The sequence below is a fragment of the Nuphar pumila genome, chromosome 4 (assembly GCF_984573655.1).
Source record: "Nuphar pumila chromosome 4, dmNupPumi1.hap1.1, whole genome shotgun sequence".
NCBI lineage: Eukaryota > Viridiplantae > Streptophyta > Magnoliopsida > Nymphaeales > Nymphaeaceae > Nuphar > Nuphar pumila.
This window is the reverse complement of record NC_143252.1, coordinates 131,121,850-131,143,686: the sequence shown is the minus strand read 5'-3', so window position 1 is coordinate 131,143,686 and position 21,837 is coordinate 131,121,850. Positions and strand designations below refer to the sequence as shown.

General features: G+C 36.9%; 1 protein-coding gene across 1 annotated transcript in view; it reads left to right on the top strand.

Moving 5' to 3' along the window:
• Nucleotides 1-243: 243 nt before the first annotated feature.
• Nucleotides 244-21,837, top strand: part of LOC149841074 (uncharacterized) — a 46,817-nt gene continuing 25,223 nt past the window's right edge. Inside the window, exons 1-7 of the mRNA XM_090003575.1 lie at nt 244-478; nt 4,835-5,146; nt 5,565-5,687; nt 5,790-5,829; nt 5,917-5,999; nt 16,447-16,524; nt 16,688-16,741. Coding sequence (XP_089859701.1) covers nt 4,835-5,146; nt 5,565-5,687; nt 5,790-5,829; nt 5,917-5,999; nt 16,447-16,524; nt 16,688-16,741 — 690 coding nt within the window. The 5' untranslated portion in view covers nt 244-478. The remainder of the gene's footprint in view (nt 479-4,834; nt 5,147-5,564; nt 5,688-5,789; nt 5,830-5,916; nt 6,000-16,446; nt 16,525-16,687; nt 16,742-21,837) is intronic.

The window sequence follows — 21,837 nt, the reverse complement described above, 5'->3', positions numbered from 1 at the left end:
TGACTCAAAATATTATATTTTTACATCAGAAAAGCACGATTGAAGGCTTGATCCTTAGCAAACAAACCGTGTTAAATACATCTATGTGGTTAGATTGAGTCGATACAACTTGCATCCATGATTTCTAGCTCATTAGTTCTGTACCCTCATTAGTAGCAAATATTTACCAAAACAAAAACATCAAACTAGATAGTAGCGTAGAGCCTGGCTTGAAAATAAAAGGGCCCTAAAAGAAAGAGACTCCAGTACAGGGTCGGGCGGACCTCGCCTTCATCCTCCCGACCACAATTCCTTGCATTTCTGACGTCGTCCTTCGAGGGTTTAAGAGAGCTCTCTCTCTCTCTCTCTGAAGAAGTAGCGGGGGCAGTGACTCCTTTCTTCCCCGAGTCTCCTGTTTCTGTCCCCTGAAGCATCGTACGAGCCCTTTACCTCTTGTCTCCATAGTCTTGGCCTCTTCGCCGCACGTCTGCTCCCGAAGGTAAGAATCTCTGTCGACTTATTCATCTTGTTTCTTTCAGAGTAAGCTGCAGAGAGATTGGGGGTGTGGGTGTCGGTTACTTTTACGTTTCAGTTCACGATTTTTCGGGGTCGATTGGTATTTTGCTGAATGCTCTTTTCTGTTTATGAATGACGATTAACTGCGGATCGCCTTTGGGTTTCTTTGGTGTGTTAGAAACCCTAGCGTACTGAATTGGACTTGAGAAGTGGTTCAATTTGGAAGGTTGCTGCGAAATACCAATTTTCTGAAAATGACCAAATTTGCGTAAAGTGCTCGAGAAAATTGATCAACAGGAGGGAGGGATGCTTCATTCTATAGGTCCTATATCACCACTGAACATGAGTTTCTTAGAAGTTTGGTGCATAAAGTGGTGGTATTTCTTGGGGCCCTTTCGTTACCCTGAACCATCACCATCTGAAGTTGATAATATTTTTTTTCTGGCTACTGATAATGGCCCTGCCTTGTTTAGATAATCTCCATATTTCAATCTCTTTTCTTATTGGGTGGGCGTCTAGTTGAAAGAACAAATAAAGTAGAAAAAGAAAAAGAAAAAGAAAAAGAAAAAGAAATAGCTCTCTACTGGCTTCTCTAATTCTTACTGTGTATATCTTCGGTAACCCTGGAATGGAAACGGGGAACAAAACGAACATGTTATCCATCTTTAAGGTAAAATTTGGAACAAAAGAAGGTCACCCCCCCCCCCCCCCCCCCCCCACACACACACACACACACCCACACACACACACCCACACACACACACACAAACTGCATAAACAACTGGCTATTCAGTAGAAGAATGCAAATTGCATCTGTATTTATACCTATGAACCAGACATGTGAAAACTGTTCAATAAAACAGATCACGGGATCTTGGTTTCACCGGACTTAAAAAATTCGCGATGCCCTATTCTCTGAGAGTTGAAATCTGATAAAGAAACTACAACCTTAACAAGTTTTTAAAACTTTTTAAAGCTTATATGACTGTTGTCTTGTGATATTACCTGTCATTTGAGAGCATGAATGCATGCTTGGTCTATTTGAAAACTGGTTTTCTGTATTGTTTATCTATGCGAGTGGGGAATGGGGATGGGTTCGTGTATGTGTGGGGGTGTCAGTATGTGGCTTTGCTCTTGAAGTTCTTGTTAATTGTTTGGAAGCATATGGAAGGTTATTCATAGCTTGTGGATTTATGTATCTTGCAAACACAAACTGCAGTTCTTTTATTTTTTATTCTCATATACCAACATGACTGGTTTGTCATAATTAGTACGCTTTGGTTCCTTTAGTGGGAATCACTTGTTCAAATGTGGGATATTTGTATCTCTATGAAGCCAAGTAAATGACAAGGACTTAAAATCAATGGGTTTTAAAAGATAGTTTCATCAGAAGCACATGAAAAGTGTGGATTTGTGGTGTGAAAGCTTTAACTTGTTTCATAATAACCTTCCTTCGATAATTATGATTATGTAAATTTTTCTTATCATTATCGGTTAAAAATTGTATATATATATTTATTTCTATAAATATATTTTTCTCTTTCTTTATTTTTTCCTTTTCTTTTTTTTTATTTTTGTAATTAGACTAGTCAACACATGTTGACTAGTCAACATAAGAGTCCCAATGGCTCTATTTTGAGCCGTTGGGACTCCAATGACTCTCTATGGAGTCCTCCTTTGTGTATAAATATGGGGCAAAACCCCCACATTATGAATGCTTCTTGCATGAAGGTTATCAATAAAATATTATTTATTTTTAGCTTCTTGTCTTGCCCCTTGTGTGGGTTTTGTGAGTAAGCCCATTTGTGGCTTTTGGTGTGTTTTGTGAGCGAGCTCATTTGTGGCTTTTGGTGTGTTCACTTTAGCTTTATGGTGGATTTTGTTGGTAGCTTCTGTTTTCTTTACATGGTATCGAAGCAAGGTTCGCTCTTGACTCTTAAGGATTGCGTATTGCCTCATTTTCCGTGCTTGTGGGAGACAAAAAAGAATTTCTTGGTGATTCAAGTGTACGTGTATTCGTGGTGGTGGTCACTTATGAAAAAAAGTGGAAAGAGTGGAGAATGAGGCATGCCAAGATCATGTCTTGGTTAATCAATAACGCTGATATTAAAAAATGATCTAGTCTCGCAAAATTTGAGCATGCTAACAGAGCTTGAGAATATCTTAAAAATATGTATTGTCTTAAGGATATTGCTCATGTGTGCAATTTTTAAAATAAAGTTTGGACAATGACTCAAAAATACAAAAGTATTAGGGAATACTACAATGAATTGTCCGATCTTTGGGAAGAATTATCTATTCTTGAGCCTAAGTGGCATTGCGTGGAAGATATAGAGTTTTGGTAAAATCAACTTGATGCAGAACATTTCTATCAATTTATAAATGGCTTGAGACCGGAGTTTAAAAGCACCAAATCCGCTCTTCTTCATAGAGGAAAATTACCCTCTATTATTGACACTATTGAAGAATTGAGTATGGAAGAGGATAGGTTAAAGGGTCACTCTTTGAAAAATAAAGATGACTTGGTTTTGGCTGTCTCTAAACTGGGAAACTACATGTGCCCTTGCAAACCACCTCATTGGAAACAAGGAAGTGAGCATGATAACAAGCCTTATTGGAAACAAGGCAATCATTATGTCAGAAAAAAATTTATTTGTTATAACTGTCATGAACTCGGGACACTAAGCCTCAATGTCCAAAGTTTAAAAGAAGGGACAAAAAGAAGGTGGCTTCAGTTGGTTCTTCACAAGAAACTAATGATGCACCCGTATGAATCTCACAACTTATGGAGATTCTTCAACCACTTTTCAAAGGGGTATCTTCTTCAAATGAAGCCTCAACTGGAGCAACAGTTTTATCATTTTATGATCTCGATAAAACTCCTTGGCTTCTTGATTCTGGTGCTTCCTTTCATATGACCCCTAATAGTAAAATTTTATCTAAATGCTATACAAACTCAAGCATGTCAAATGTTTTTACAGCCGATGATACATCTCTTGAAATAGAAGGAATACAAAATTTTGAAAAGATTTTACAAAACTCAAAAAAGAATACCATTCCAAAAGTTAGCTATATTCTAAAATTAAATGTAAATCTCTTATCAGTTTCACAAATATTTGACTATGGATATAATGTCTCATTCTCTTTTGATGGATATTGGATATAGGATCGCCAGTTAGAGAAGCTGATTGGGGAAGGCCATAGAGAAGGAGGTCTCTATTACATGAATTTTTTAGAAATACCCAAGGATGTCTCTTGTTATAATGTTAAGAAATTAGAATTGGATATATAACACAAACGACTTGATCATCCTAATGTATCCAAAAATCAACATTTTTCAACTTTGAACAAATTTTGTAATTTTGAAAATTTTACGTGTAAAGACTGTATTCTTGAAAAAATGAAGAGATTACCATTTAATGAAAACACTTTTTTTTCTTCTGGACCGCTTGAGCTAATACATTTAGATGTTTGGGGGGCCAATACCAGTTATATCAAAGGGTGGATATGTATACAATGTGATTTTTGTTGATGATTTTTCTATGTATACTTTGATCTACTTTCTCAAACATAAATATGAGGTCTTCTCACATTTTCAAATATTTCACAACTTGGTCAAAAATAAGTATGAAAAAGATATTTTTATTTTTTGCACAGATTCAGGAGAAGATTTTTTATCAAAGAAATTTAAAGATTATCTAAATTTGTATGGTATCACACATCAAAGATCTTGCAGTCATACACCACAACAAAATGGTTTGGCTGAACGAAAATGCAAACATGTTAGGGAAACAACCTGAACTCTATTAATAACAAATCAAGTACTAAAAGAATTTTGGGCTGAAGCAGCCCTAAATGCTATGTATTTCATCAATAAAATGCCTTCTTTTTTATAAAATATAACACCAGTTGAAAAACTCTTTAAAGTATCCCTTGATTATGCTAGACTAAGAATTTTTGGGTGCAAATGTTTTGCTTTTACTAACAAAAATGATAAACTCTCTCCTCGTGGTATTCCTTGTGCCTTCTTGAGTTATGCAGATAACCAAAAAGGCCATAGGTGCTTTGATCTTAAAAATAAAAAATTATGTCTCACATAGTGTGACCTTAGAAAAAAAAGCTTTTTTGACTTTGAAAAGGGGAAGGAAGTAGATGAGTATTCCTTTTTATTTGATTTAAGTTCAAATCATGAAAAATGTGATTATGAATGTGATCTTGATAGTGGTTTTGATATAATAGATGAATGTGTTCTTAGAAAAAGACTCTTGTTATTATGATTATTATTATTGATTTGATGTGGCTTTTCTTTTCTTTCTCCATTAATTGGTCAAACAACCAGATGACTGCAACAGTCAAACTGTCTTCTTCTTTGGAACCTCAACGTGAGCAACCGCCAGGGTCAACTTCTGTGCCTTCTTCTGTAGCAGCTAATAGTCCAAAGATCTCTATGTTTGGTAAAAAAACAGGATTTGTTATACCAAAGAACAAATTATCAGGTTCCCTTGTTCCCATCATTAAAGGCAGCAATAAGTCAGAAGTAACTGATGGATCCAAGGAAGAAAGTGCTAAACAGGTGCTAAGGAAAACAAAATGGGGGATTGATCTGACACAAGATACTGCTGTTAGAAGAGGCAGGGCTTTAGCTTATCAGGTAATGAATATTGCAACCACATAGACTCATTCCGACCTCTATCTTGATTTTTCATTTCAACAATTAATCTAGCTGCTAAGCTCCTATACTTGAACTTTTCTTCTTTGTAGTAGATGGGTGTCACATTTGCGCATTTCGATCCTTAGTTTTTGTTCCTTTCTTTTTGACCAATATTGGTCTGTTCTACATTTTTTTCTCTTCATTTGAGATAGCTTTTCAAATTTTCAGAAATGGGTCCATATTATTTTTATCTCCTGTTTGTGGAAATGAAAACAATTGCACCTTAGCAATTGAAGCCCTCCTTTTCCCATTGGGCTCCAAAATGCATCTTCCTTGTGATTATTTCACATGGAGGCTTCCCATTCCAGGTGGCATTAAATGATATTACTGCCTTTGTGGTGGTACAAATTTTGAGCAGACTCGGGTTGAGCAAATCACAAAGCAACTGGAGTCAGAAGCTCTGGAGTTTGAAGATGATCACAGTGCACAGTCACTGTCACCAATTCCAAGCCACAATTCTGGTCATCAAGTTGATAAAGAGGTACTGATGGATGGGAGTCAACAAACTCCTACATGTTTAAGAATAGTTTTTAGTACTGATTTGTAATGTAGTAGAGTTTCTAACGCAAAACGACTGTTCCAGCTAAATAGACTCTTGGAATTGGAAAGGCAAGAAGCAATAGGTATATTTCATTATCATCTACACACTCTTGCTTTTCAACTTTGTAACATGCTGACTAGTAACCCCTGGTAACTGTGCAAAATTTTAGGTGAGTGCATAAGGTTGAATCCTATCTACAAGGCCCCACCAGGTTACAAGCCGGTGCTGAGAGAGACTAAGGTTCCAGTCCCTGTAAGTCTTTACTGTGCTGTATTCTTAATTCACTTACTGAGTAGTAGGCATGCTTGTCTCTGCTGTACTTTGAGCAAGATCTCATAAAGTTCTCCCACACATTTTTATGTTTTGGTCTTGGGTGGAACAAAATGACAGCTAAAAGATAACGGTACATATATTCTTAATATCCCAATGCTTATGATTGGTATGTGATAGTTTTAATCTGAATTAATGTGTTGTGATGTGTGCATGTGTCCTAAAAACAATATGTTCAAATAACATGACTAACTCACTAGGAAGTTTAACCCCAAGAGATAGACGATGCATGACTCAAGAGTTAACAATATTCCTACGAGCAACCAAAAACTTGCACTAACTTTTCCTTTTGTGTGTGTGTGACTCACGATGTTTAGCCAGCATAATCAGTGTTTGCAAGGTTGGGGGGGGGGGGGAGCAAGGTGCACATGTGCATGCCAAAGAAAAAAAAAGTTTAGATAGCATAGCCATTCCACTATAAAGCTTGAACCCAAGGGATGGACAATGCACAACTCAGGTGTTCAGGAACATACCTTTGAGTAACCAAAAATATGCGGCAACCTATTCTTCCCATGTTAGGTAATATATTCTTCTTTGGTTCCTTGTTAGGTCCGATAGTAGTAACCTCTTTCAGCAATGTGGTTGTATTTGCACAATGTAATTTATTGACATTCTTTAAGTTCAAGGGTATAAATCAGTGTTGTGAAAAGCGTTGAGCTTTAGTGAGTCGCTCCACCAAAATCTGAGGCGAGGCATAAGCCTCGAGGCGTAAATCGTAGGCCTCAATTTTTTTTTGAAAACTAAAAAAAAACTATAAAAAATATCTAAAATTATAAATAAAAAAATGCTTTATTGATGAAGGAATTATGCTTTATACCTATGCAAGAATAGCCAAAAAATAATAAACAGAGCATGTTTGGGCTTGGCTCATTTACCAAGGGACCGAGCTAGTGACTCATCTTCTTCTTGGAAGGACATAGGACATTTAGGAAGATGGTTTCTTGAGGGAACCATCCTTACAGGTTGCTGGTGTGTGGTGTTGGTTCAAGTATCATCTTTTCATTAAATGAAAAAATAAGAAATTCTTTTTCCTATTCAATAACCATGTTATGTTGACATCTGCAGAGTTTGCTAATTTCATAATATTAGTTATTTGCATTGATCACCTAAAGTTTCCCTCTCTTTGCCTCATTGAAAGGCAAACCAAAGAAACTTAAGCCTCAAGCTCCTCTTCAGGACAGAAACCAAAAGCAATTCTATGAGCAATACAAGTTCAGGTATCCAGCTTCCAAGAGGACCTGTACAAGTCATAGTGGAAAGCTACATTATCCTTCATGAACTGCAGAACATGTGCCTTATAACTAATTTCAAGAAAAATATGATCAAAATGACTCATGGTTATCAGGAATGCTTACAGCCAGTAGAAGTTCTACATTGTAGAAAATCTGAAACTGTACACATGAGCATTCAACATACCAATCACCTTTAAGGCTATAAAAGAACTTGTCAACCTGAAGCTGAAAAGTTTCATAAACTCGGACAAAAATCTACTCATAAATGTTCAAGTGGATTAAATATATAGTCAACAGACAAAACAGAAAGAATGAGTGGAGTGGTTCCAGAATCATGTAGATACAACATAAATCAAGGGAGGAAATAGGCATAACCCCAAATAACTAAAAACCATACATCATACACAAAGAACTGGTATATGTGAAAGACACATAACAACAGTATGAGGATAAATTGAAATGAGGTGATAAAATGTTCTTTTTAGGGCTACAATTCAGTACAACTCATGCAACATCAAGACCAACCCTTAAAGACCAACTTTTGAAAGCTCGGGTTAGGTTGACGACGAGACAGAGAGAGGTGGGAGAGACCGAGATGAGAGGTTGGAGAGAGCAGAGAGACCAGGGAGAGACGAGAGAAATCAGACGAGTGAGAGCAGACGAGTGAGAGACGAGAGAGAGAATGAGGGCCCCCGACCCTAATTAGGGTCGTGGGCCCTGATTTGCAATCCTCAATTTTGGTTGACCAAAAAAACGAGGGGCATATGCCTCCCCTTTAGGCGCGCCTCACCTTGAGGCGTACACCTCAAGGGTGCAATCCTCAATTTTGGTTGACCAAAAAAACAAGGGGCATATGCCTCAAGGCGTATGAGGCGTACACCTCAAGGGGTATGAGGCGTACGCCTCGGGGCCTTTACGCTTTATACCTGCGCCTCAAGGCACAAAGGCCCTCGCCTTGAGGCGAGGCGTGTTTTTTGAGCCTTGAGGCTCATTTTTAATAACACTGGTATAAATCCACCACGATGTTCTGTAAAAGCTTGTCCTGTCGAAGGGTTCTATATCTGTATGTACTTGTAGCTTGATGACCTATTATCAGTTGTATCTGGGCATTTTTGGGGGCCTGGACCTCAGTCAACAAGGGACAAAAAGAAAGTATGCCTACTCGTGGACATTTACTTCACCAGCTAGTGACTATATAAATTGGGATGCCAACTGTACAGGTTTGTGTTGAAAATGCGACTGACCTGAATCTGTTTAATTGGGTTTAATAACACAATGTACATCTGAATCTGTAATTGGGTTGATTTTGGTATCACATGGTAAAATCTAATCGTATTCGAACTCAGATTTGGTTTTAGATAGCAACAGATTGGGTCTTTACCATTTTAAATGCTTACGTGTGGAAACACATGTTTTACACTTAAAATTTTAAACCATTCCAAGAAAATGCAATGTGTCTCACATTTGTAAGGTGCAATGAATACACCAAGACAATTTGGTATTGTCATTGTTCTTTTAAAAGCTTTCGCCACCTGTAGATGTGTGCCCAAGGTGGAATAAATGCAAAAAGAAACACTTTTGGAGAGTGCCTGTCCATGTGTCTATTTATTTTTCTTTTTACTATAATAAATTTTATAATTGACATTGACACAAAAACATCTTTTTTGGATGAAAACTCAATCCTATTAGTTAGAGTGTTTGGTCGGATTTGAATTTTATTGTAAAAACTGGACTGGAAATCGGTTGGATTGATTTTACATCCATCTCTTACTCTGATTCTGAATTTGATTAGAGGAAACTGGATTTGGTATTGCCAACATCTGAACCGAATCTGACCTGGTTACATCCCTATACATAAATCATGTCGTAGTAGCATTTTTATTCTCCTTGTAGTTGCACTTCAATTCTTATTATTTCCTTTATGATGAACTAAGTATGCTTTTTATTTATTTATTTGTTTTTTGTTTCATAAGATTGGTGGAAAAACTCAATGGTTCAAAGTTCAAACCCCAAACCGTACTGGCTTCTACCATGTAGGAGGCTATTTTATTTGTTATTCTTCTTTAAGGTTTGCAGGTTTCTTTCAAAAGAATTTCTAATGTGTGCGGAGTTTATTTGAGAGATAAAACTGTAACTATGAAAACTGTAATGAAATGATGGTGCTCGCACCTCGCACAAAAACACAACCCAAAAGGCTTCACACAACTCAAATATGGGTTCAAAAGTTCAAGAGCCACTAAGGGCCAAGAAACACTCTTAAAAATAATCAATTTATTGATAAGGGAATACACAAAAAATAATTGACCCATAAGGGGACTAGAGGTCCCTATTTATACATCACAAAGGGGCAACATGGACCCAAAAGAGCTCCAACGACTCTATGGTCTTAAACTATATTGCCCTTAATAAAAAGGAAAAAGAAAAATACAAAAAATGCCCCTAATGGGCTGACCCTATTACATGAGAATAATTGGCAAAATACCCCTAAAGGATATTCCCTATTTCAATATTAGAATATATATATATATATATATATATACATGTTATATGAACACAACATATTTTAACACCCCCTCAAACTCACGGTGTCATAACTGAGAGTTTGCCAAGAAGGAAGTGAAATCTTGGAGACAAAAATGCCTTTATGAATAACTCCGCCAGTTGATACTCAGATAGTACATATAGCAATGTAGTGGTCTTCTTCAAGAATTTTTTTCTAACATAGTGGCAATCCATTTCTATGTGTTTGGTTCTTTCATGAAACATGTGATTGCCTGCGATGTAGACTACATTTTTGTTGTCACAACATAATCTTGAAGGTTCTGATATGTGAACTCTCGAGTCTTCTAATAATTGTCTCAACCACACTAGTTTAGAAGTAGTGGTGGTCATATTACAGTATTCTGCTTCGTTAGAGGATAGAGACACCTTTTGTTGTTTCTTGCACTTTCATGATATTAAGGAGTCTCCTATAAAAACACAAAAACCTGTGGTTGAGCATCGATCATTCATATCTCTTTCTCAATTAGAGTTTGAATATGCAATAACTTTCAATGAAGATGATGACAAAAATAAACCATGATTAATAGTATTTATAATATATATATATATATAAATTGTCATTACATCATTCATATGTACTATAGTGGGAGAATGTTAAAATTGACTAGCAAAATAAATAGCATGCACAATGTAGGATAAGTAATAGAAAGATAGGTTAGAGCTCCAATCATTTGTCTGGATGGAGTTGAATCTTTCAAATGTTCTCTATTTTTCTTCATCTTTGTATTGATGACCTCCTATATATCAACTCACTTTTCATCAGTAAGTCCAGATCTTTCTATTATCTTGGCTACATATTTAGTCTTTAATAAGAAATACCCACGAGGTGAATATGCAACATCAATTCTAAGAAAATAATGAAGAAAACCAAGATTTGTCATATCAAAGTTAGCGTTGAGGACATTTTAATATGATTAACTTTTTGCTTATTACCTTCTGTGATAATTATATCATCTACATAGAGAAGTAGAATTATTATACCTCCATTAAAAGTCTTAACAAACAATGCAATGTTTGTGTAACAAGATTTAAAATCTAGTCATCACACTACTAAAATGATTATACCAAGCCTTAGGAGTTTGCTTCGGACCATATAAGGCTTTGCATAAAAGAAGGATTTTTCCATGTGCCAACCCTAGGGTGAGGTTACATATAAACTTCCTTGTTAAGATTACCATTAAGAAAAATAATTTAAACATCCATTTGATTAATAAGCTATTTTTTAATAGATTCTATAGCAATAAGTGTTCTAACTGTAGTCATTATAGCTACGGGGGCAAATGTTTTTTTGTAGTTTATTCCAGAGTTACCGGAAGCGCCCCTACTATAGGGGAAGCGCGCTTCCCCGATACGCGCTTCGAAAGCGCGAAACGCGGCGCTTCCGAAACGCATGGGGAAGCACACACTTATGACAGGAAGCGCCCCCCCCCCCCTCCCCCCCTTTAATGGGGTATGCATACCCCTTTAATGGGGGACGTGCACCCCTTTAATGGGGTACACGTACCCCATTAAAAGGGGACGCGTACCCCATTAGAGGGGTACGCGTACCCTATTGAAGGGATACACATTTTACCATTTTACCCTTTTTTTTAAAAGAAAGATTTTTTTTCATTAAGGGTAAAATGGAAATTTTCAAAAAATCGTGAAATAAAAACTCGAAAGAGAGGCTTAGGGTTTTTTTTCATGCCTCTTTCGAGCCTCTCCTCCTCTCTCGCTCAACCGATTTAGCAACCTTTTCCGGCGACATTCTCCGACGACCTTCGACGTCCGACAATCAGTTGAGTGGTTGATTTTCTATCGATTTTTTGGTGATTTTTGGATATTGAGGTTTTTTATGTCCAGATTTGGTTTTTTGTTTAATGTAATCCAATCGGTGAGTGTTTGGGTCTCGAATGGATTGTATTTTGGTCGTTTTGATGTATACCATCAGACAAACGTGATTTGGGTTGATATTATTCATGTTTGGCTGAGTTCTCGTGATGCTTATGAAGTGGTACTAGAGGCGGTAACCTGGATTTGGCTTGATGCGCTTATCAGAATTGTGAGGTAAGTTCATCTCATTGTATTGATGGCTTGGATATCATGTATGATATTTGTGGTAGTATGGATGTGATATACTCAGTTTGGATGTGAATTTATTGTTAGTTCTCGCTTACTTTTGGTGCCTATAGTTGAGTATTCATATTCATATGAAGCTAGTTGTATGATATTTTATTGGTGTTATCGTGTCGAGTTTTAGATATATTCTGCATATTTTTTCTTGGTGTTCTATTTGTGTGCAGGGACATTAACAACAAATACAATATCTCGAATCTCCAATGCTCAGCCAATTTTACAATGATGAACACTAAATTCATGTATACGATCTGGCAATCAACATAAAATAAAAAAAAACAATAAAAATTGGGAATCATATCCCAAAATCGCTTCCCTTTCGCTTCTCATTTGAATCCTATGTCGCTTATTTTTTCGCTTCTTAGGTCGCTTCCTATATCGCTTCTGAGACGCTTCCTAGGTCGCTTTCGAGACGCTTCCCGGTTCGCTCCTAAGTCGTTCCGCGCTTCCCGCTTCCTAAAATTTTAGAAGTGCCTCGCTTCCGCTTCCGCTTCCCGCCTCCGCTTCCCGCTTCCTCGACTGGCAACTCTGGTTTATTCTCTATTCTTGACTGCAACCCTTAGCTACTAACTTAGCTTTGTATATTTCTAATATCTCATCACTTTTAGTTTTAATTTTGTAGACTCATCTACACTCTATTGTTTTTTTTCTATAGGTGATAGATTGAATTTTCCAAGTTTTTGCCTTTTCTAGGGCTTCTAATTCAGTGTTCATATATTTAATCCATTCTTGATGATTCTTAGCATTTATTATAGGAAGATCGTTTTACATATGAGTGGATGACCATAAGACATGTTCTATACTTATGTTCAAAGGATTTATAGGACACAAATCTACTAGGTACTTTGAAAATCCTCATGTATCTTCTAATACTAGATTGATCTATGTCTTGATTTTACAAATACTTTTCTAAAACACATGGAGGATGACCATCGGTACGACGAGTATAGACTTGTATTTCATTGTGTGGTTCAACCATATCATCTTGAGTATCATTATCATTTCCTGTTCTACAATTGTTTTATATCAAGTTTCCTAATTTCAACCACATGGAGAGAACTCCCCTCACTGATCATGGTGAGCCACCGGCTCCCCCACCCCGCCTCTCCTCCCGAACGAATCTACACTAGAACCTGCTGCTGGGCCTCAGAAATCTTGGGCAGCGATAGTTGAAGGAGATGGCGCAACGACTAGAGGGTCGAAGAATCTGCCTCCGGTGATGAATCAAAGGGCCCAAACAACAATCAATTGTTTATTCCGGCATCCAACTATGAACACATGCTTCATCCTGTTCGATGGAGTGCAATAGTGGGCCTCTCTGGCGGTGAGAGATACAAGAGGATGAATTTCAAATTCATTTTTTCATCATTGCAAAAGTTGTGGGCCAATGTTTCTGAACTCCGATTTATAGAGCTTAGCAATGGTTTGTTTCTTATCTGAGTAGCCATTGATAACGATCTGAAGATGTTACTGCAACGACGTGCATGGCTTATAGGAGGGCACACACTTACAATAAATAGGTGGATGCCTGGCATGCCTCTGAAACTAGAAGCCCAAAACAGAGTTCCTTTGTGGATTCGATTACCAATTCTTTCGCTGGAGTTATGGAATATGGAGTTCTTTGAAGGCATGGCAGAATATCTTAATGGGTACCTTATTGAAGTTGATCACTTCACTCGTACCCTTGGAAGAGGACACTTCGCTCGCATCTGCATTGAAGTTCTTGTGTTGCAGGCCTGATGATGTCACTGATAACACCAGTGAATTGTTTCACAGCTAACATCAGCTCACCCTCTAGGTGATGCCAGCAGGTTTTTTGTACAATAGATCTTTCAATCATGGCCTGAGTTTTGAAGTTTCATTTTATTATATGCATTTGCTGGCATCTTGAACATGAGTTCTTTTGCATCCACCATGATGGCAATCCAAAAATATGGCTCCCACATGGTTTGTTGGAGCTACTCCCTCTCCTTATGATATTAGGGCTACATTTTTAACAGTAATAAGGGTGATATGAGAGAGTGTGTGTGTGAGAGAGTTGGGGATCCCTAGTAAATCGAATGGGAAGTCACCACCTTCATGAACTATGGCAATTCCCATGATCATAATCGCAGATCTAATAAGTATCAATACTTACATAACAGATACAAATAACTAAAAATGTGGTTTCAAATCTTCATGAAAGGATTATAAATTCTCAAGCATCAACACATCACACATTACGAAAATGCTAGGAAACAAAAAGAAATGACATGTGCATAAAATTTTGGAACCAACTCATGGTCTACTGTGTAATTAAAATTTTCTTTTCAATGTTAGCAACTTTTTTTCTTTAAGGTTTTCGTAACATCAACATGTTGGGTGGTACACAATGTGCAACAAGACAACACAACATGCCTAGGTTATATGTCTAGAGTTATGAGCATTGCCAAACTAAGATGAATGGGTGTGATACAAGAGATTTAACTGTTCACAATAGAAGAAAAAATTGAGGAACAATTTACATTAGTTTAGCCTTGCTATTAACAAACCTAAAGCAACTACTTTATAAAGGTCTATATATGTCGAAAGGGCTACAAGGAGAGGAGGATATATATGACTTCACGAATAGTGAGAGGTGACATGGAATAAGGACTATGATGATGCTCTGACAATACCAATACAGTTATCATTCAATTCAATAATAACAACTTGGCCAGTGCTTTGATTATTTGCACTATCATCACAACTTACCATTAAATCCCATTAAAACACTTTCATTATATTTAAGCAAGGGACATTGTAATTCATGAAAAATCTTGGAAAGCCTTTACATCTGATACATCGAATGCTTCCTTGCTAGGGATCCTCTTGAATGAATGATCTTTCAGTTGGAAGCTATGAAAACCATTCTGCCAACATAAGTGCAGTTGATAAGTATGTTAAGGAAAAAGAAAAAAAAAGATGAAATCTAGTGAAATCCTACTAGTGCAACATGGTAACCTGACTCAGTTGGGTTTAGCTGGAGGCATGTACTGTGGAGATGAAATGGCTGCTTATAGGTAGCTTATAAATGAACCTATCTGAATCTGAACAGAGTCCCTATTTTATATATGGTTGGTTTAGATTTGTACGGCTTAAACCCCACCTGAACGTGATACGACCACTAATAATGCTAGTGCATAAGATCATTTGCTTGAAAGGGACTTTGACAAGAGACTCTATGATGACATCTTATATTGAGTGAGCTTGTCAACTTCCTTGGGCATCCGTTTGTCTATGGAACTGCTAATGGCCATGCTGCCATACTAGAAAGCAGATGTCTGTGTTTGGTGACATGATTAAGATATGTTGTTACATTGTCTCTTAGCTCTCTCTCTCTCTCCCTGTTTGTGCGTGTGTGGGTTAACCATTTTCTATCTCACAAAGTAAGAAGTATACCATGTCAATATGTATCTTATTCTTGACACAGGTGGTGGGTTCACTTTAGAAAGATGCATATATGGATGGTGTTTAAGAAAATACTTGTAAGTAAACATTTTGATCTGATGTCATATTATCAGTCACTTTCCAATCCATCAGGAAAAGAAAATCCAACAAATCATCCTGCTCACCATCAGTCATTAACTTCCTCCAAACCACATCTCAGCCATCAGGTTCACACAAACAATATACCATTAATTGTACCTATAGTTGACTAAAGTTGGCATAAACATATCTAATGGTGCCCCACCTGTCCAGGTGTCATGCTGAGAAGGAATGTGTTACCATTTCCAAAATTTGCTCAAATGTTCTTTGAAGGCTGCCAAAGACTTAAGCCACCTATTTTAATTTCTGGCTAGAAATTCCCTTTTGACTCTGAATGCTAGCTCCTCGATCTGTGTTCCTCCCTGATTAGAGTCTAGAAAGGTCCACCACCTGTCCTCATGGTGAAGCAACCATAGCACTTGAAGAGAGGCCACATTCATCAGTTCATCCATATTGATCAATTTTTTCTTGGAATCATCAAAAAGAAAAATAAAACATATGGATCAATATATATTTCTATTGATATTTTCTAAAGGTTGAATGGAAGGGCTTGATGTGCATTTTGAAAAGTTTTGTTAGCATAAAAATTAAGAATCTTCTTACGTCATTGGAAAACATTTTGGCTAGTTTGCAGCTATATTTTGTTCTAAAATGCATTTTGATCACCTTGAGGTAGTATTGCTCATAGGTGCTTATTGCATGTATTTTTTTTACTTGATGGAAAACTCGGCATAGTAGGTGGTCCCTCTGGATGGTATTTTTTTTGTATGGTGAAAACCGAGTATAGTCGATGGATATTGTGGAGAGTACTTGCATATTTGTATGGTAAAGGTGTTGGGCATATTCCTTATGTCCATTAACAGTTACATTTGTATTATGATATAAATCAAGTAAATCTGAATGCACATTCTATCTTCCAGTTTGGGACTTACTGAGTTTTTGTTTTTGTGCAGCTGAAAACATATCCCAATATCAACTTTGTTGCCCTTATATTGGGTCCTGAAAGCAGTACGAAAAAGCGGCTTGAAGAGGTAAATTTGATGTATATTGCTGCTACGGTGTTTGTGTTTGAATAGATATTCTGTGACAAATGCCTCGGTGAGGTTTTTGGTTTGCTATTTAGTCCAAATGTTCGAAAATTACTTTACGAGGTATGGTTCCTTTTAATATTCTCATGTTTTGCTTATTAATCAGGAAACTGGAGCCAAGATACAAATTCATGGTACCAAAGTTGACACAGGAGAGAAGGTAGTGTTTAATCAATACAAGTTTGTTGATGAATCCTTCATACCACATTTCTATGCTTGAAATGGATAAATTTGTTTTCTTCCTTTGAATGTTTGTAAATTTCCATTCTGTCTTGCTTATACTAAAGATATTTTGACATGATAGCCTTGCTATATACTAATTATATATGTATTGTCATATTATCATTGTTTCCTGTCTATTTTGTTTCTATGATTTTGGTTTGTTTCTTTTTTTGTGCATTAAATCAAACATTTGTCTGTCTATTATTTTGATGGAATTAGAAATAAATAAATAAACAAATTATATATATATGTGTGTGTGTCGTACTATTGGAGAAATCTTTGTAGAATAAGATGGAGGAGCAAGTGAAGCCTTGGCAGCCGAGAAAGCAGGGAGGTCTTTGACATCCCTTCTATTAGAATCCCTTGTATAAGGTGTCTTGCTTTACTTTACAAATATGCTCTTGTAAAATACACATGTTTTATAATTGTACATGCAGCAAATTTTACATAAAACACCATTGGCTACAAGACTGTTATTGATCACATAATCAGCTGTATAAAGTATTAAGAGATAACAACAACTTGATCTGGATATTGGATTCAGATCCAATAATTTATGTCTCTTGCTGTCCTGTTTATGTATGCCTCCTATTTGTGTAGGTTTGGTATTTGTATAAGATTTCCTACTTATGCAGGTTCCTATTTGTACAAGGTTTCCTTTTTTAGTTTGTCTCTCTTGTCTAGAGTTGTATTTGGGAAGGTTTGTATTTCATATTTTATAAATAAAGTAGCATGTCACACAATTTCCCTATTGGGAATTGTAGGATCAGTGAAATAGCAGTCCCAAGCTACAACGTCTCCCCTTCTTCGTAGCTGTTCTGGACACACACAGGTACCGGATTTATTATGCGAAGAACACGACTCTTCATAGATAAATTTTCATAGTCATGGCCTATTCAAATGCTGACTAGTAGGAGACTCAGATGCAAGGAGATCAGTTTCAGGTTATTGTGTATTTGTTGGGGTGATTTAGTTTCTTGGTCAAGTCGTAAATAGAGAGCCGTAGCTCGGTCAAGTACTGAAGCCGAATACCGAGCTATGATAACAATTGCCTTAGAATTGACATGGATAAGGAGTTTATTACATGAACTAGATGAAATAGTCCCTAGATCAATTTTATTATGTGACAGTCAGAGTGCCATCAAGATCTCCTTGAATCCTATTCATCATGGAAAAACTAAGCACATAGAGATTGATCAACACTTTATTAGAAGAAAAATTGAAGATGGGAAACTTGAAGCAAGGTTCATTGTCTCAGAAAATCAAATAACAGATCTCTTTACAAAATGCTTGACAAAACAAGGGTTTTGGTAGTTGAAATCCATGGTGATTACCATGTACAACTTAAGGAAGGTTATTAAGTAACGGCAAAATCCAGATCCAATATTAATATTCATGTAACGCCCCTGGATTTAAAACCAGAAAAACACGTAATTTTTTTTGTATGACAGCCTTAGTCATCAAAAGCTATGCCTAGGCGCCACCGTCTAAGCTTGTGGGTCTAGGCGGTAGGGCCCCTTTTTTTTTACCTAGGCTAATTAGGCAGTCCATGCTTAAGTTGCAAAGACATAGTTGTCATGTTTTTTTAATTTTTTTTTGTCTCTTGTCTTTCATTTTTTCCTTTTCTTCTTTCTCTTGCCCCAAAAGTTTTTTTTTTATTCTCTCATTTTTTTCTTTTGTTTTTTTTACCTTACATCTTTTCTTCTTCCTCCTTTCACCCCTGCGCTTAGTTGTCAAGGGCGGAGCCTAGGCGCCGCCTAGGTGGCCTAGCTGAGGTAGTCTCTCGGTTTGATGCGCAGTTGCACACACACATATTTTTCCTGAGTAATTGTATATAATTATATATATTAACATCTCATAAACACATATTATAAATTTACAATATTATGTGCTTATATTATATATATAATTATATATATACATATCTATGTACTTAATTCATATATAATCTATAAGCTTATGAGTTATCTATTTGACTGTTTTTATGTAATATAATTGCTTTATAGTGTTTGACAACATATTATTTGTCTATTGCTTATTGTTGATTGATTTTACATTGTATACATGTTTGTTATTAATTTTAGTAGTTTGTTTACATATTTTTTATGTTTTTTATTTTTTTTATTTGGGGTACCGCCTAATCTGCCTAGGTCTCGGCTAGTATTTTTAGGGGCTCACTTCCTAGCGCCTTTGACAACTAAGATGGCATCAGAAAGACAACCTTTTTTTTATTCCAGTTGAAAACCTCGAGCGGGCTATAAAATCAATCGATAACAGTGAAACATAATAACACTTATAAATGATTGAAATCAAAATCAAAGTATTTTCATTTCAAAATGAACCATAAAGTTTTTACAAAATTAGTATAAGTACTCCTCAAAACTCCAGTTGTTGAGAAGAGACGGTGACTGACTCTCGACAACGCTATAACTTCCAATACCTGTAATTTGTATGGGGTCAATATCCACAAGCCCCCAATAGGAATACAATAACATAACATAATTGCAATAAAACAGTCATACATGAAATGCCACTATTTTTCATGTAAATAAATAATTTTTGGTACAGTCGATATCATATGCAATAACCTTATTCATGCATGATCATTTAATTCATGCATGACTTACCTGTGCAAGAGAACATTCACAATAACCATGGATAACTTATATTTCTTGTTGAGAATAGGTGGTTTTAAGTTTAAGTCTTTTTATATTAGAGGTTATTTGAAATTTTGTTTTAATAATGGGCTTAGATGTAATTTATTCTTTTTAGCCTCTCTCTATTTAACATAGAGAGAAGCCCTAATAACATGAGTTAACGAGTTTTCTATTGTGCAACCGACTCTCTCTCTTTCTCTCTCTACACAGGTGGTTGTGCATCGCTTCTTCCTTCTACATGGTATCAGAGCCCTCGATCTCGGGAGCGTGATCAATAGGGACTGATCTTCACCAACGAAAAAAAAACTTTTCTTGAAATCAGGTTTGCTGTTTTTTTTTATCGTGGAAGATCTGATAACAGATCTGGGATTTTACCCAGATCTGTCATCAGATCTAAGGGAGCAGATGTGGAGCCGTAACCCTTAAGCTCCTCAGTTTGGAGTTTTTTTTTTCTCTCTGCCGTGATCTCCTGCCGTGATTTCCTGCTGTGATCTTTTGTTGTTGTCATTTTCTGTGCTGTTGCGTGCCTGCCGTGATTTCCTGCTGTGTTCCTGTCGTGATTTCCTGCCGTGACGTGATTTTTGTTTGTTGCCGAGTTTTGTTCCTGCTGTTTGGGAGCAGCAGAATTTTTCATTTCCTGTGCTGTTGCGTGCCTGCCATGATTTCCTGCTGCTGTCATTTCCTGTGCTTTTGCGTGCCTGCCATGATTTCCTGCTGTTTGGGAGCAGCAGAAATTTTCTTTCCTGTGCTGTTGCGTGTGATCAAGATTCATTTAATGTGTTGTTGCGTGTGATCGAGATATGATTAATCTGTTTAACTGTGCCCTGAAGACTTATTGGCTGTCGAGCCTTATATGTTTGGAGAACAACAGTTGTCGTGATTTCTTTTCTGCGTCTGCATATTATCGTTGGTCGTGATGTGTTTGGGAGCAGCAATGGTCGTGATTCCTGGACTTTAGTTGGTTGGTTTATTTCAAAATATGGACTTTAGTTGGTTGGTTCGCGTTTTTTTTATGCGTGCTCTGAAAGAAGCATGTTAGTTTAAGTTATCCTTCTGTCGTGGAAACAACAGGCGTGATTCCCTGCTGTGTTGGAAAATTTCCCTGTTTGTGGGCTGTTTTTTTTTTTTTCCTGTCGTGGAAACAGCAGGTGTGATTCCCTGTTGTGTTGGAAAATTCTTCTTGAGCACTTGCTGTTCAAGTGAGGTAATCTGATTTTTTAATTGAATTACATCTTCAGTATGGCTGAAACTTCGAAATGTGATTCCAAAATGGAACATATTGGGGTGTATAAGGCTTTTGCCAATCCCTTCTCGTACGACTCTTCCGTAAGGTTGAATGAACCAACTATGCCAGGTGGTCCAGAACTTTTATGATGTCGGTATCTGGACATCGTCGAAAACATATTTTGTTGGAATACGAACCCACTGAAAAATTGGGAAAATATGTTACTTGGGATGAAGATAATGACATAGTTATGTCATGGATCATGAATAGTGTCGAGCCCCATATTGAAGATGGTTTAATTTACTATAATACAACTAAACTGATGCGGGACAATCTTCGAGATACGTACTCACAAGAGACTAATGTGAGTCGTATCCTGCAAGTCGAACAAGAGATATATAATTTGCAGCAAGGAGATCAGACCTTGGCCCAGTACTATGCCTCTTTCAAAGTTGCGTTTGAACGACTTAATGCTCACATGCCTTTTTGTTGCTCGAAGCAAAAGGATCATCAAGAACAAACCATGGTTGCTCGCTTTCTTACAGGTCTCTCTTCAGAATTTTCTGTTGCAAAAGTTCAAATGTTGACTGGATCAGATGTACCTACTCTTGCTGATGCATACAATCGTCTGAGTAGACTTGCGATCTCTCTTCCACAATCTCAACCTATGACTCAGTCATCTGCTCTTGTTGTCTCATCTGGTTATGGGCGTGAAAATATTCAGAATATCAGAGGATGAGGTCGTGGACGTGGTATGAGAGGCAGAGGAAAGCTTCAATGTACATTCTGTGGAAAATCTGGACATTTAGAAGATCGTTGCTGGGATAAGCATGGTCGGCCAACCTCTTCTTCATCAAAGTCATATGCTCCTAAAGCAAATGTTACTACTATCGAGGCAACAAATGTACAGGATAATATCTCCGCAAGTGACCATAGTATCACCCTCAGTCGTGCTGAATATGATGAGTTGATAGCTCTTCGTCCTTTGAGTTCCACTCCTGTAGTTGGTGTTGCCTACTCAACAGGAAATCATCTTCATCCGACTGACAGTAAGTGAATTATTGACTCTGGTGCATCCAGACACTTGTGTGGAAATTCACTTGTTTTTTCAGATCTAAAGGATATTACTGTTCATCGAGGAGTCTCATTAGC